The sequence below is a fragment of the Cervus elaphus genome, chromosome 16, assembly GCF_910594005.1.
Source record: "Cervus elaphus chromosome 16, mCerEla1.1, whole genome shotgun sequence".
NCBI classification, from domain to species: domain Eukaryota; kingdom Metazoa; phylum Chordata; class Mammalia; order Artiodactyla; family Cervidae; genus Cervus; species Cervus elaphus.
This window is the reverse complement of record NC_057830.1, coordinates 27,038,676-27,055,302: the sequence shown is the minus strand read 5'-3', so window position 1 is coordinate 27,055,302 and position 16,627 is coordinate 27,038,676. Positions and strand designations below refer to the sequence as shown.

Below are 16,627 nucleotides of genomic sequence, written 5' to 3'. Positions count from 1 at the left end.
CAAGGTCTCTTTCCATCTCTGTCCTGCTTCTGAAACATGCCTATCCCCACGGTGCTACTCAAATCCCTCATTCCCTCATGACATGACTTCAGATCTGCTCTGATGGCACCTGCTCCCGGGGCCTGACCCTGCTTCCCTGTGTAGCTAGTCATCTCCCTCCTGACAGGCAAGGCCTCAACAGTTTGCACTTCCCTGAGAGCTACAGCCTGGGACCATTGATTCCTCTCCAGGAAAGTGGGCTCTGTTTTTTGCTTCCTCTATCAGGTCATGCATTCTTCAGTCTCTTTTGTAAGACTTGAGATAGAGAAATAATATCAAGGAATGAAGACAGTGTGGTATAGAATCTAATGGTGAGGGAGGAGAAAAAGGGAGAAGGGCAGCTTCCTTCCTTACTGTATTGTTGCTATCATTGTTCGGTCTCTAAGTCATCTCTGACTCTTTGTGACTCCAAGGACAGCAGCACACCAGGCTTCCCTGTCCTTCACAATCTCCCAGAGTTGGCTCAAACTCATGTCCACTGAGTCGGTGTTGCCATCCAGTCATCTTATTCTCTGTTGAACCTTCTCCTCTTTCCTTCAGTCTTTCCTAGCATCACGGTCTTGTCCAATGAGTTGACTCTCCACATCAGGTGACCAAAGTATTAGAGCTTCAGCTTCCAATGAATGCTCAGGATTGATTTTCTTTAGGATTGACTGGTTTGATCTCTTGGCTGTCCAAGGGACTCTCAAAAGTCTTCTCTAGTACCATAATTTAAAGCACCAATTCTTTGGCACTCAGCCTTCTTTATGGTCCAGCTCTCACAACCATACATGACTACTGGAAAAACCACAGCTTTGACTATACAAATGTTTGTTGACAAAGTACTGTCTCTGCTTACTGTCTAGGTTTGTCATAGCTTTCCTTCCAAGAAGTGTCTTTTAATTTTCTGGCTTCAGTCACAGTCTGCAGTAATTTTGGAGCCCAAGAAAATAAAATCTGTTATTGTTTCCACTTTTTCCCCTTCTATTTGCCATGAAGTGATGGGACTAGATGCCATGATCTTAGTTTTTCAATTAGAGTTTTAAGCCAGCTTTTTCACTCTGCTCTTTCACCTTCATCAAGAGGCTCTTTAGTTCCTCTTCACTTTCTGCCATTAGAGTTATATCATCTGCATATCTGAGGTTGTTATTTCTCCCAGCAATCTTGATTCCAGCTTGTGATTCATCCAGCGTGGCTTTTCACATGATGTACTCTGCATATAAATTAAATAAGCAGGATGACAGTATACAGCCTTGACATACTCTTTCCCAATTTGGAACCAGTCCATTGTTCCATATCCAGTTCTAACTGTTACTCCTTGACCTGCATACAGGTTTCTCAGGAGGCAGGTAAGGTGGTCTGGTATTCCCATCACTTTAAGAATTTTTCACAGTTTGTGTGATCCACACAGCCAAAAGCTTTAGTGTAGTCAATGAAGCAGAAGTAGGTGGGGTTTTTGGAATTCCCTTGATTTTTCTATGATCCACCAGATGTTGGCAATTTGATCTCTGGTTACTCTTCCTTTTCTAAATCTAGCTTGTACTTCTGGAAGTTCTCAGTTCACATACTGTTGAAGCCTATCTTGAAGGATTTAGAGCATTACCTTGCTAGCATGTGAAATGAGCAAATTGTATGATAGTTTGAACATTCTTTGGTATTGGAATGAAAACTGACCTTTTCCAGTCCTGTGGCCACTGCTGAGTTTTCCAAATTTGCTGGCGTGTTGAGTGCAGCACTTTAACAGCATCCTCTTTTAGGATTTGAAATAGCTCAGCTGGGATTCCATCACATCCACTATGTTTTGTTTTTGTTTTTTTTTTTTATATCGACTAGCTTTGTTTGTAGTAGTGCTTCCTAAGGCCCGCCTCATATCACATTCCACGATATCTAGCTCCATGTGAGTCACCACACTATCATGGTTATCTGAATCATTCAGACCTTTTTTGTACAGTTCTGTATATTCTTGGCACCTCTTCTAATCTCTTCTGCTTCTGTTAGGTCCTTGCCATTTCTGTCATTTATTGTGCCCATCTTTCCCTTGGTATCTCCAGTTTTCTTGAAGAGATCTCTAGTATTTCCCATTCTGTTGTTTTCCTCTATTTCTTTGCATTGTTCGCGTAAGGCTTTCCTATCTCTCCTTTCTATTCTCTGGGACTCTGCATTCAATTGGGTATATCTTTCCTTTTCTCCTTTGCCTTTTGCTCCTGTTCTCAGCCATTTGTAAGTCCTTTTCGGACAACTACTTTGCCTTCTTTGCATTTCTTTTTGGGGGGATGATTTTGGTCAACACCTCCTGTGCACTGTTTACAAACCTCTGTCCATAGTTCCTTAAGTACTATGTCTATCAGATCTAATCCCTTGAATCTATTTGTCACCTCCGCTGTATAATCATAAAGGATTTAATTTAGGTCATACCCAAATGGCCTAGTGGTTTTCCCTACATTCTTCAATTTAAACCTGAATTTTGCAATAAGGAACTGATGATCTGAGACAGTCATCTCCAGGTCTTGTTTTTGCTGACTGTATAGAGCTTCTCCATCTTCAGCTGCAAAGAATATAATCCTCTCTGTGGGTAGAGGATTATCAAACTTACAGTTCATGACTGCCTGTGAGGTCAACAGACCAGCACAGTGATCAGACCTTACCTTAGGTCATGCTGCTTGGGCTTGGCACTTGTACATTGTAGGTTATCCACAGCAGCAGTGACCATAGCTATCCTAACATCAGTTATTTCATGAACAATTTGAACTCTTTGCAAATAGCCAAGTTTTTGGTAGGGGGAGGTTCACTAAGAATGCTGTCATCTTCCTCACTCACCCATTTTCATACCCTGTTGAGTAATGGCAAAGGAAAAGAATTCATCTATGAACATCAAATTGTAGCATGTACTTACTCTTGATTTATCCAGGCTAAAGGAGCAATTCTGTTTTCTTCAATTTTATTATAACGTAATCCAATGACATTGATCTTTCTGGTATGATTAAAAGAAATTTCAGTTATTTCTTCAATTTGGTTATTTTCTAGATATAATTCCTATAATTAAAAGAAAAGACTTATTTTTCATCATATTACTTGATATGATAAATATATTCAATTTCACAGAATTAAAATACATTCAGTTTCACAGAATTAAAATCATGTTATAAACTGTTGTCATTAGTGTTAGCTAATGAAAGAGTCTTGCAGCTCTTCCAAATGAGTTAATTTTTTACATTGTCAGATTTTCTAGCTAGCAAAATAAAGTGTACTGTCTGTCATGGTTATGGGACTAAATGAATTTAAGTATTTTTAACCATAAAATGATACGGTATAGCATATCATGATAATTGTATATAGCTTTCTAATTTACAAAACTTATTCACATAAATTATTTCATTTGGGCTTCAAAGACCTAGAAACTAGAAAATAGGTAGAAATTATCCCCATCTAGTAGTGAAAAAACTCAGGCCTGGAGAGATGGCAAGGTGTTTGCAAAGTTAAACAGCTGATACATGAGGGAAATTCATGCTGGCTGGCCCCAGCTTAGAGTTATCCTGTTTCCTGCCAGTCCATGCTGTCTGCAATTTTTTTAGGCTCACATTTTTTAGGTTTGTTTGTATTATAATTTCTTTAATTAAAAGTTCATTAAGAGCCTTCATTTAACATCATGGTGAGGTTAGAACTATTAGTAAGTTGTCAATAGCCAGCTGCCTTCAAATTAAATTCATTTGACTTTACAAGGAATTTGTCACTCAGAGATCTTGTTGGAATTCAGAAGTATGATTTGTGTATATATATTCGGAGTAATTCCTATTGTAGTAATTTCCCCCTCTTTGTCATTTAATTTTGGTATTGTTGAATGTATGTAAAGTAAATTTTAGTGTTCTGCTTCATACCTATTTAGGGGTGAACTATATTAGGGGCTCCTAAACTTGATTGTAGGTTATAATCACTCGTCAGCTTTTTAAAGTATAAATTCCAACTTAAGTTAACAGAGCACGCTCATTTATACGTTGAAACTGCAGGTGTGAAGTGGTGTGTTGAAAGGGTTCAGAGTGTATGTATATGCATGGACAACAGCTCCCAAGAAGCTAGTAAGAGGGTCTTTGGAAAGGGAAATCAGGGATGGGAGTGTCAGACATGGAATGGAGACACACTGCTCTTTTGTACTATTCAAGTGTTGTGTGTGTGTGTTTTACTGTGTGCATGCATTATCTATTTAAATTTTTATTTTAAAAAAAACCAATAAATTGTTGACCCCATTCTTCAAAGAACCTGATTTAGCATGTCTGGTATAGGCCCCCAAATCTGTATTTGTTTAGAATCCAAGTAGTTCTGAGGTAAAGCTAGGCTATGAGTGCAACCTCAGTTTTTACAGTTTTGGTAAATTCTAAATGTCTGTCTTAATCTACAAATAGGAGGAAGAGGAAGCATGTGTAGCAGCAGGATCAGATTGAGACTGATGGCCCTCTTTTGGCTCACTGGGTTCACAGCCATGTGAAGCGTCATCCTGCTGGCTGATTGTTTATGGGACAGAAATAGAGCTCAGAGGAAGTGACCTAAGGGTCACCTGGATCTGCTGAACCTCAGGTCTTAATGTGGAAAGTCAGGGTGTACACTTAGCAGGAAGGCCCCACCAGAGTACCCCCATAGTAAAGTGTATTCCGTGTTGTAGCAAGGGAGACCACACACTTGGGCCGCAGGAAGTCCATCCAGAGGGGATGGACACAGGACAGTGCTAGTCAAAATTAGTAAGCTGTGAGAAGTGAGTGAGGGGTGGCTCTGCTGGCACAGTCAGCAGCCTTCTCTGAAAATCTTGTCCATCCTTACAGGGTCACTGCTAGCCCAGGTGGGCCTCTGAGTGGAACAGCCTGGGATGAACATCCCATTTCCAGTTTGAGATAGTTTAAACTACTTTGCAAATCAAGGTGCTTTTTGCAAGTTGTACTTTCTGTTTGAACTTTCAAGTTCATCTTCCCTATTCTCTCCCCAAGAGCTGTCAGTAAGACCAATTTTCACTTTACCAAGACTCTCTACTAGTAGTAATAATTCTGATTCATAATTTTGTATTGTTTGAAAACAGTGCTCAAATTATAATAAATTTTATTTATAGCACCAGAACTACTCAGTTTAATATGCATCACGATAATCTTTTTAAATATGTTGTTTGTTTTGTCATTGTGTGCTATGTTTAAAATATAAAACATTATAAGGAAAATATTGGTACCTCAATAGAAGCAGGAAGACCCTGTGGTATAATTCTAAATTTATTTCTTCCCAGACGCAGATAGGATAGGCTCTTCAAAGGTTTGAAAGCTAAGGAATTGACATTGGTTTCACTGAGATTGTTTCCTTCCAATTCTAAAGTGACCAATTGATTTAAGTCTGTAAAAAAAAATTATTGTGATATTATAATTTAAAAACATGCAATTTCTGTAGGCTTTCAAAATTTCATATGAGATGTTCACTTTATTTGGACGACTAATGTTATAGCTTCTTTCTTTGAATCCCCCCCATAGAGCCTTTTCCCAAGTACTCCTCATATTTGCACAACAAATGTTCAGTTCAGCCGGGACTCGGTGCTGAATGCATGGTCCAGGAGAGACAGGTCTGTAGAGAAATCACTGTTGTGTTGTATGATGAAAGTTTGTAACCCTCATACAAAAGCAAAAAAACACCACCCAAAAAAAAAAAGAAAGAAAGAAAATTATAGGCAAATATCACTGAAAAACATGCAAAATAACTTTAACAAAATACTGGGAAACCAAATTCAATAATACATTAAAAGGATCATACACTGTAATCAAGTGGGACTTGTTTCAGGGATGTAAGAATGGCTTAATATCCACAAATAAATCAGTGTGATACACCATATTAACAAACTGACAAATAAAAGTCATATGATCACCTCAATAGAGGCAAAAAAAAGCTTTTGACAAAATTCAATATCCATTTATGATAAAGACTCAACAAAGTGGGTACAGAGGGAACATCCCTCAACATATATGACAAACCTACAGCCAATATCATACTCAACAGTGTAAAGCTCAAAGCATATCCTCTAAAATCAGGAATGAGACAAGGATGCCCAGTCTTACTGCTTTTATTCAACATAATGCTGGAAGTCCCAGCCATAGCAATCAGACAAGGAAAATAAATGAAAAGAATCCAAGTTGGGAAGGAAGAAGTAAAACTGTCACTGCAGACAACATGATACTATATATATAGAAAATTGTAAAGACTGCCTCCAAAAAACTGTTACAACTAGTACATGAATTCAGTAAAGTTTCAGGATACAAAATTAATACACAGAAGTCTGTCAAGTTTCTATACACTGACAATAAACTATCAGAAAGAGAAATATTAAGAAGACAGCCCCATTTCCAATTGCATCAAAAAGAATAAAAACTTAGGAATAAATGTAAACAAGGAGGTAAAAGACCTATACTCAGAAAACTATGAGACACTGATGAAAAAAAAATGATTGAAGGCAACACAGACAAATGGAACAATATACCATGTGCATAAACCAAAAGAATTAATACTGTTAAAATGACTATACTGCCTAAAAAGACAGTCTACAGATTCAGTGCAATCCCTATCAAGATAGCAATGGCATTTTTTCACAAAACTAGAACAAATAAGTGTAATATTTGTATGGAAATGCAGAAGATCCCAAATAGCCAAAACAATCTTGAGAAAGAAGATATATCTTCTTTCTGGATATATCTGGATATATAAAAGCTGGATATATCACACTCTCTGGTTTTAGGCTATAGTACAAAGCTACAGTAGTTGAAACAGTGTGGTACTGCCACAAAAACAGACCCACAGACCAGTGGAACAGAATAGAGAGCCCAGAAATAAACCCACACATTTATGGTCAATTAATCTTTGAGAAAGGGAGTTAAGAATGTATAGTATGGAAAGGAACATTTGTATAATGAACAGAAGTCAGAAGAAGGAGGTGGGGGAGCAGGACACCACACAGAGGTGGCAATGAAGTATTTGCAGAGACAGATAGGTATGAAATGGTGGCATAACCAGGGAGGTATGGGGAGTGTAATGCAATGGGTGGTTCCTTTTTTCAGGACACAGAAGGAGCACTCTTGCCTAGTAAACCCTCAGTCTTTGAACAAGGGAGTTACAGCAGTGATTCCCATTGCAGTGTTCATTTCCTGGCAGAGAGTGAAGCCAGATGGACATTTTGAAAGAATGACTAAAAATTCCACTCATTCAGATTGAGCTACCAAGAAAGGCCTTTATAAAAACAAGTTTCTTTCTAAATTGTTTCTTCAGGTCTCTGGAGTGGTATGACCAAATCAACTGGAAACTTAGAGGAGAATGGATAGTTCAGCAGTGATGATACCCATAGGCATCTGAGTCAGACACTCAGGGTGTAACTTTGGAGTTTGTTCAGTGGCCAAAATTTTCAGAATAGCGGATGTTTTCATATTCAATTCGAGTCATGGATATTGCACTGATATGCTCTGTGCAACTTAGATCCTACTCTTAGGCAAAAAGAGAAGTAAGACATAGTCTAAAGTGAAAACAAAAGACACTGCCATCACAAGTACCTCATAGGTTCTAGAACATGACAAGGAGAAGATGGCAGTGTAGACTTGAGTGGTACGGAGGTGTGAATGGGGCTAGACTCTCAAGAGAGAGACATAGGTAGAAATGGGTGAGGCAGCCAGGTGAACACATGCAGGTATGAACCCACATAGTTGTGCTCAGGAGTAAGAAAGAGATCAGCCCTAGAGTGGCCCATCTGTAAAAGAGGATGGAAGTTGTGGAGAAGACAGGGGTGGGCTGGGCAGGGCCTTCATGCACCAGAAAATAAGGTCTGACTTTCCTTGTGGGCACCGAGAAGCCTCTGGACGGGGAACAGCATGACAAAATACTAATCTGCTGGTATTTAACATCAACTGAAGGGCAGAGAGGAAGTATGGAGGCCAATTATTGAATTATGATACATGATTCTATTTCTTTATATAACCATTTCCACCACTAAAGATACTGAGAATCCAAGCATATTTATCTAGAACATAGCTGAGGTTTTGGAATGGAGAATTTTTTTCAGAGAAAAATAGATAATAGAAGTAGACTAGTGGTTATTACGTGACCTCACAAGAGAGAGAAACACAATAATGCAAATTCATGATCTTATGCATTAATTTACAGTTATTCTGAGTGGATAGCCACACACCATCTTTGCTAGAAATGACACCATGATCATGGATTTTGGTTTGTTTTCATCATTAATGAAGACAGGAACATTTTTTAGCATGTCCTGTTTTCTTCTGCTCTCCCCTGCTTCTGTCTTCACCTTCCCTTTTGATGTTGTTATTTAGTCACTAAGTCATGTCCAACTCTTTTGCGACCCCATGGACTGTAGCCCACCAGGCTCCTCTGTCCATAGGATTTCCCAAGCAAGAATACTAGAGTAGGTTGCCATTTCCTTCTCAAGGGGATCTTCCCAACCCGAGGCTGGAACCCATGTCCACTACATTGAGGCAGATTCTTCACCACTGAGCCACCAGGGAAGCCCCACCTTCCCTTTTAAGACCTTCCTTTTCTCTAGAGTGGGTATGCAGGCCTCCCAGTGGATCCTGGATGGCCTCCTAGCACCTCGGCATAGTTTGTGTATCTCTCCGTTGTGTGGTTCCTTCTCATCTTTTCACATCATCTTTTGTTCTTCACTCCTTATCATAGCCTGCATCTAAGATTTATGAAACCGAATGTTTTTCCCATAGCATCCAGATTGATTTGTTCCTTTACACTTCTGCGTGTATTACTTTTCCATGGAGTGCTGTCTTTCCCACTTTCCTGGAACTATACATTAATATATAAAACCTGGAAAGGTCATGAGGGAGGTAACAAAAGTGCTGCAAGCCACTGATAGTCAAGCCAGGGGCTTCCACCCAGAAAAGCAGTGTCAAGGCTCTGGCAGTGGCCTTTGTTTTGGGCTTGCCTTGCTCACAGCCAGCCTGACCATCCACAACAGTGGGACTCACAGGAGCTGAGGTGCTGCAGTGGCTGCAGCAGTTGAAAGACATCTCGGTACCAAAGGGGCCAACACTGGAGCAGAACTAAGAAGCCAGTACCGAAGGACCAGCACTGGAGTGGGGCTAAGAATACAGGCCAAGCAGAAGAGGAGCATTCAAGACACAGAGCCTACAGAGGCTTCTCTGGGCAAGATGACAGTGCAGAGCCTCCTCACTGGTCACCTGCAAAGGGCTGAGGCATATGAGGTACTCACTGCGGAGATGGGCAGGAGAGGCTAGGTCACCCCGGACCACAGTTAGCCCTCTGGGAATATGGAAACTTTTTCATGAGGGAGAGGTACGTGTGAGTGGAGAAGCAGTTATAGGAATATGAGAGAATACTTTCCAAACAAGGACTTATAGCATGCCATTTTGACAGCTCTGCTCGAAATACCATCTCACATGTAGTTCAGGTGTAGCCCATTAGTACACTTGTCCTAAATTGTGTTCCTTTGGTCTGTTTCACCTAGCAGCTAGAAATGGAACTTTCTAATGTCTTTTCCATATGACAAAAAGCCCTTCAAATTTAGTTTGTTAATGTTTTTCATGTGTACCCTGAAATCCATCTGGAAATGGAGTATTTCCATAACTCTCATCCTCAGATTTGGCAATTTTCATTATTGTTTTTTTCCTATCACCAGAAGTGTTTTGTCCTTATGAATTTTTTTGAGGAGTAAATTCCCCATTTTAAAGGAATAAAGGTTTGGTGATCAACACAAACATCATAAGTATAGTTCAAATCAAATAAACAAAAAATGTTAAGCACTATACCTCAAGAGCTACACTAGACTGTTAGGAAGATAAAAGAAAAAATTAGACAGTCTTTGTGTTAAAGAAGCATATAATCTAATCAACAACATTAGCTAGAATTCTTGAAAAGGCAAATGTAATACTACCTTATTTATCTTGAGTTCATAATATGACAGCTTCAGTTATCCAGCTCAGTCCAGAAATAGTCTTAAGAAGAGTAAATTCCAGTTGAATCAAATGTACAAAATGTGGGGCACCTTCACTTCAGCCCACCCATGAGGAAGCCAGGCTGACACGGCAACCACATACCCATGCACATCATTTGTCTTGCCTTGTGGGGCACATGTACCTCGATGACACACAAGTGCCAGAAGTGACAGAGCGACTTTCAGGAGAACAAGACTACTAAAGCCAAAGTGACTGCCACATAGAGTGCATGTGCTAAAGTTTATGTTTCCTTTGATTTTAGAATAGCCCCTCAAAGCCTCACATAGTATCCCCATTTACTTATATTTTATATATAATTCTCATGTGCCAAGCCGTGACATGTTAAAATAGCAAAATGTTCAGATGTAGTGGAATTGTGGATGGGGTATATTGAGCATCTAAGGGTGATAAAGGAGACCATTTAAACAAGCCATGGTATTGTGTTATCACCAACGCCAAAAACATTAGTACAAATATAGTGTGAGAACACATGGCTATATGGGGGATGTTAGTATAACTCTTAGGATATTATGGATTTGTAGTTCAGTTATTGTATTATAAATGATGAAAACCTGAAATCATTGAAAGTTTATTTATAGAATACTTTTTAAAAGGCAACAGGCAGTTTAAAATACATTTTTTAAAGTTTCACCAATCAATAGTTAAAATAAGTTTTATCAACTTAAATGGTAACATGAACTAAAAAAATTTTATTAGCTATTCATTTAGCAATATTGCAAATAAAATTTCCGTACAACTATAGAAGAAAGATTATAAGGACACATGCCATAAAGTCAAGTGTTAAGTACCTGATAAACTTTCTTCATCAATAACCTGCAGCTTGTTCTCATTGACTTTGAGTTCTTCTAATGTAGATGGTAGTTCTGAAGGAATCGTTACCAAATTGTTTCCATCCATATTTAAGCGTATTAAATTCTTTAGAAACTTAAATAAAGGCAAATCTCAAAATTACTTTTTTATCTTGTCACAGAAATGCAGTCATATATATTATTTAATAGTCAGTTTTCAGTAGTTACTAAAGTTTCACAAACTTTCAGTTTATTCAGTCTTAGGTATGAATCCCCAATTCTCCCTGCCAGGTACATGTTGATCCTGTTCATAGCATTTATTCCCTGGTATTTTCAGCAAACCACATTTGGTGATTTTGCATCATACTCATCCATATTTTTACTGTGACTTTAGTTATCAGGAGAAAGTTCCTATCACCACTGGACATATTTTCCTAGATCTTAGGTTTTCACCTCAGCAGTAGAGTCAGAATTTATTAAATCATGCAATAATCTGAATCTGTCATCGATACTAACAAGATAGCAGTTTGAATCCTTTCAGTGTGTTTGTAAACCTCAGTTTTCTATCTGTACTAAGCAGAAACAGTCATAACTAACTAATAGCACTAACTATTGTGGAAATTCATCAAAATTAAATGCCACAAATATCACAAACTATTTTTATATGGTACCCAAACAGTTTTGACAGTCTGGAGGGTGTATTTTCACATTTGTAGTTACGTGTTTGTTGGCCAAACTAGCCTGCACTACCAAAGTTGCAGAGTGATTTACTTCAAAGATGCTCAAAGTCAATTTCAGCAGTTTGGAAATGAGGTAGAGAATCCCCAAACAAACAAACAAACAAAAAAACAAGTTATTTCCTACAGTGTCCTCTTTTTTTTTTTTGATCTAATAGAGAAAATGTACAAGTCTCAACTATTTTTCTATCAGAAGGACAACTAGCATGAAGCAGGACTCCAGGTCTTTCACATGAATGTGGACACCAAGTGTCTGGAACTCTCTTGCCTGCAGCCCAGAATGTAAACAAGAACCAGGAACTGAGCTTGTAAGAGGCCAGTGACTTATCCAAAGAGTGGAAGGAAACCATCCAAGAGGATAAAGTTTGACTTCCTGGCATGTAACATGTTTTACTTGGGCTTCTTTAACCACACACAATTTTGAGTATTTGTTTACACACACAAATTCCTCCTTTCTTCTGCCTTTGTTTTTCGGAAAGTCCTTGATACTCTCTTTTCTCCCTTTTAGAAAATAAATCTTAGTTAAATCTGATTCTTTGCAAAGTTTACTCTATGCTTTTCTCTTTCTCTTTCTGCCCAACCTATCCCCAAGCTAATTTTCTTCTGAGCCTCTTTGTTCTTGCAGAACCCCACCTGCTGAAGTATTCTTTACTAGATTTTGCAGATTGCACAAAATAAGGAAGCTTTGTCTTGCTGGCCTGAGCATGTTAACAGTTTCTAAATAAGCTCTCCTTTTTCCCCAGAAATACTTCACGTACTAAGAGACCATATTTCAACATGTTTTCAAGTACTTGGGAAGAAACTCTTCCATAAATTCTAAACATTAGTTTTGTCATTGATGCTACTGTGGGTGCATTAAGGACAAAGCATAGAAAAAACAGAAATTTGTAAAACAACAAAGTATGTTCAAGATATAACTTGGATACAGCTTAGGGCTATCAGAGGAGAAACTTTCTTTGACAAAAACTCCTTTAAAACATTTTACTGGGACTTCTTTGATGGTGCAGTGAGTAAGAATCCACTTGCTGATACAGGGGATCTAGGTTCAGTCCTGGTCCAGGGAGACCCCACGTGCTGCATGGCAGCTAAGCCCACGCACCGTAACTCCTGAGCCTGTGTTCTAGAGCCCTGGAGCCACAACTGCTGAGCCCATGTGCCGCAGCTGCTGAAGCTCACGTGCCTTCAGCCTGTGCTCTGCAACAAGAGAAGCCAGCACACCACAACAGAGTAACCCCTGCTCACTGCAACTAGAGAAAGCCTGCATGCAGCAACAAAGACCCAGCGCAACAACAAAAAAGAACATACTTTTCTTTCCTTCTCCATCTCCACCCATTATCAGTACAATTAATGAGAAAGCCATCCAAGTGGACTCTTAGAAATCATAGTGCATATTTACCTTGAATGCTTTCGGACCTATGCCTGAAGAGGTGATATTATTTTTGCTCAGATCAAGCCTTTCCAAATTCGGTAATCCATTAAATGCTTCATCCGGAATGGAGGTGATGGAATTGCCTAGGACACACAGCAATTATGTTTTAGGCCTATGTGCCTGTAAATACATATATATATGTACATGCATAGATAGCAAAAGAGAGCTTTATCTGGAGGAAAACACAGTGCTTATAGCAAGGACAATGTTACATAATAAATGAGTATTTAGAAAAAAAAAAAAAAACTGATACTAGACTACTACCTACAGTCAGAATTTTCACTCTAAGGACCTGTCTTGCTCTAGGACATCATGTTTAGATGAAGCTGCTTAAAACAGCCAGAATGTGGTTTGCTAGACAATTCTGTTAACAATATGCATTTTACAACAAAGATGTGTTATGGAAGGTACTATAGAAACTGAATTTTATAGTTCTTCATATTTTCCTATTGACACTTCTTAGACCCTGGCCCAGAAATATTACTATTTTTTTAATGAAATCTTGGGCATGTAACTTGCCTTCTCCAAGCATCAGTTTGCTCTAAATAAGAAGTTTGGGGAGATAATTTCTCAGATTGCTACAAGGTCTAATGTTAAAATTCTATGGCTTCAATCTATAGAAGTTCCTGCATGCTTTAATTTATGGGGTTTTGTTTGACATTTAGTTAAGTAGAGTAGTTAGTGATTTTAAACCCAGAGAATGAGCTTAACAGAAGTGGTGGTAGTTTAGTCGCTAAGTCGTGTCCAACTCTTGCCACCCCTGGACTGTCACCTGCCAGGCTCCTCTGTCCGGGGGATTCTCCAGGCAACAATACTAGAGTGGGTTGCCATTTCCTTCTCCAGGGGATCTTCCCAACCCAGGAATCGAACCCATGTCTCCTGTGGCTCTTGCACCGCAGGTGAATTCTTTACCACTGAGCCAACAGGGAAGCCCAAGAAATGGTGAGTGCTATGAAAACCATGTGGTAGCTTTCTTATAAAACCAGGAGAGTGTAACTGAGCACACATCATCTTTCATAAGATTTTCAACCTTCACAGATTGTTTGTTTGTCTAATGGCAGAGCACACCTAGCATGCAGGCTACAGAGGAGGGGGCATTGCTGAAAAAGGAAGCTCTCTGCATAAGAGTAATTCCTTAGGAGATCAGATAAGCCTGGCATCAGGAAGGCCATAATACCTGACATGACCTATTGTAGACTGGCTGTCCTGACTAAGGAGTCAGGCTGTGTCAGTTGAGTATTTATATGATCATTTATTATTTCTGTGGTAGTTTATTTCTGTGACTTCTCCCAAGACACATCTGAAAGCCCACTCAGATTCTCTCACCCCTCCATCTTAAGAGCCATCCTCAGCATGGGCCCTATTGCCAAGACTCATTCACTATCCCAGTCTCCACACCAGCCAGCCTCACACACATATCTGTCCTGCCAGTCCTCTACTCAGAGCTCTTCTTGACCCTTTAAGAACATGAGCAAACGGTCTGGATCATGTCCTGCCTACCAAGTAACTAAAACAAGGGGGAAAGCAACAGGAATGCAGTGATATTGCTGGAAGGAGTCTCACAGCCCTTTTAAGGAAGTCTGCTTATAAAGGTAAATTTTTACTGTATCATTCAGCAATCCACTCCTGGGTATATACTCTAGGAAAAGGAAAACTTAAGTCCACACAAGCATCCATATATGAATGTTTATAGCAACTGTTGCATAATTGCCCCAAACTGGAAATAATCCAGATGTCCTTCACCTGGTACGTGTAGTCCATCCAAACAATGGAATGCCACTCAGAAGTGAGGAGGAGCAAGTTGTTGATAAACGCAACAACCTGAATAGCCCTCAGAAGTTTTATGGTAAGTGAAAGAAGTCCAACTGAAAAGGCTCCATACTGTATGCATTTCTGTGACATCCTAGAAAAGGTACTCCAGAGAGAGAAAACATCAGGGCTGGTGAAAGAAGGGACATGAGAGAATTTGGTGAGGTGATGAAAATGTTATACCTTGAATGTGTGACTGTATGACTGTATGCATTTGCCAAAACTTAAAGAATAACACGCTAACAATTTTTTACTGAATATAACTTATACCTCATAAAGCTGATTTTAGGAAAAAAGTCAATGGGACATCATGATTTGATTTGGAGGAATTTGCATTACACCTGATGGTGCTTTTCTGTAGTAAACATCTATCTCTTCTGCAAAGTTTTTATGTTTGACGATTGTGAAATTAATCTGTTGGGGTCCATTTATATTATGAAATTAAAATATCACATTCATAGGGCAATGAGAGGTAACCACAGAATCAAACAGACATCCACATCTTACCTATGAGCTCCAGACTTGTTATCTCTGGTGCTGTTAGCGGTGGTATTTGTGTGAGGTCAGCGCTGATACAGGAGATGGTTTTGTAGGACAAAGAGCACCTGCTTGGCAGAGACGGTATGCCTCTGGGGGTAGCTGGGATTGGGAGTCGAGGGGGCATCCTGAACGTGTCTCCTCTGACGATCTCATCCTCATCTTCCTCCTCATCTTCATCATCTTCCTCCTCATCTTCACTGTCCTCCTCGTTCTCCCTTGCTGGGTTTCTGTGTTGATGGGGCTGCCTCCCCTCCTCTCCAGGCCTCTGCTCTCTCCCTTCCCTGTTCTGTCCCTCACTGGAAGGACTCCCCCAGTCTCCAGGTCTAGAAGTCGTTTTCTTTTGCTCCCTATTTTCATCTTGTTTGACTTCTTCTTCATCCTCCCCAAATTGAAGTTCCTCTTTTCCCAGTGCTCGATTCATTTCCACCCAAGGAGGTGACTCTTGCTTATGAGGTAAATTGGTAGGTTCTCTTTGTTCTGAAGAATCACCAGAAAATTCAGTTCTATCATTTAATGCTGTACCACTGAGTAGCAAATAGGAGGCTACTGACCACAAAAGAAGACAGCAAGGGCAAGTTGTGGTATTAATGAAAGGAAAAATCATAGTGAAAATTAGGTTAGTAAATATTATTCCCTCCAGGAACATGAGTACAATTTAAACATGAAATGCATCTTGTAGTTTTTGCTTGAATAACTTTAGTAGAAATAAATAAACTTTATTTGTGTTTTGTAAGACGTGATAGGCAATTCTTGTTTGCTTTGTGAGCCTTATTTTATTAAGGTACCATGCTATCTGGTGACTAAAGAGGGAATAATATTACCATGTGTTACAAAATGGTAAGCAGTCCTATTGCAAGATTATAAAATAATCAGATGTTATACCTTTATAATAGATACTGTTCAGTTAACTGGGGTTATTGATAATGTAAGAATTTGTACACTGTCAGACATAAAAACATGAAGCAGGTATATATTTTACTTGTTTATGATAATGAAATCGGCTTTTATTATATTTGTCTGATTTTCTTTCAGCTCCATGTGCCTAAAAGTATCCTCTGAAATTCAGAATTATAGAAAATCCTCTTCTCCTTTCCTCTCAGACTCTGTACTTAAATCATTTTTACTGCTTGAGATCTATGGAAGATGTCCTGTACTTAAATGATATTTTCTTAACCTAGACGTATGCACAGAGTATTTTTTATTATTTCATGGTGATAACATAATATGTTACAGTAGAAAGTTTATCTACATTTGTATTTAACTGTTATTATCTTTGGCAGAGAGCAGGGAAGACTTGACACA

General features: G+C 39.1%; 2 protein-coding genes across 3 annotated transcripts in view; one reads left to right on the top strand and one right to left on the bottom strand.

The window, feature by feature from the left end:
- LOC122710226 (centromere protein P) overlaps nucleotides 1-16,627 on the top strand; it is a 225,125-nt gene that overhangs the window by 158,420 nt on the left and 50,078 nt on the right. The gene's annotated exons all lie outside the window — the stretch shown is intronic.
- ECM2 (extracellular matrix protein 2) overlaps nucleotides 1-16,627 on the bottom strand; it is a 36,973-nt gene that overhangs the window by 5,968 nt on the left and 14,378 nt on the right. The window contains exons 4-8 of one of the 2 annotated variants that reach the window (XM_043927872.1): nucleotides 15,293-15,868; nucleotides 12,944-13,059; nucleotides 10,811-10,946; nucleotides 5,225-5,382; nucleotides 2,912-3,051 (exon numbers count right to left, since the gene is read on the bottom strand). In XM_043927872.1, coding sequence (XP_043783807.1) covers nucleotides 2,912-3,051; nucleotides 5,225-5,382; nucleotides 10,811-10,946; nucleotides 12,944-13,059; nucleotides 15,293-15,868 — 1,126 coding nt within the window. The remainder of the gene's footprint in view (nucleotides 1-2,911; nucleotides 3,052-5,224; nucleotides 5,383-10,810; nucleotides 10,947-12,943; nucleotides 13,060-15,292; nucleotides 15,869-16,627) is intronic. The other variant, XM_043927873.1, reaches the window with a different exon arrangement.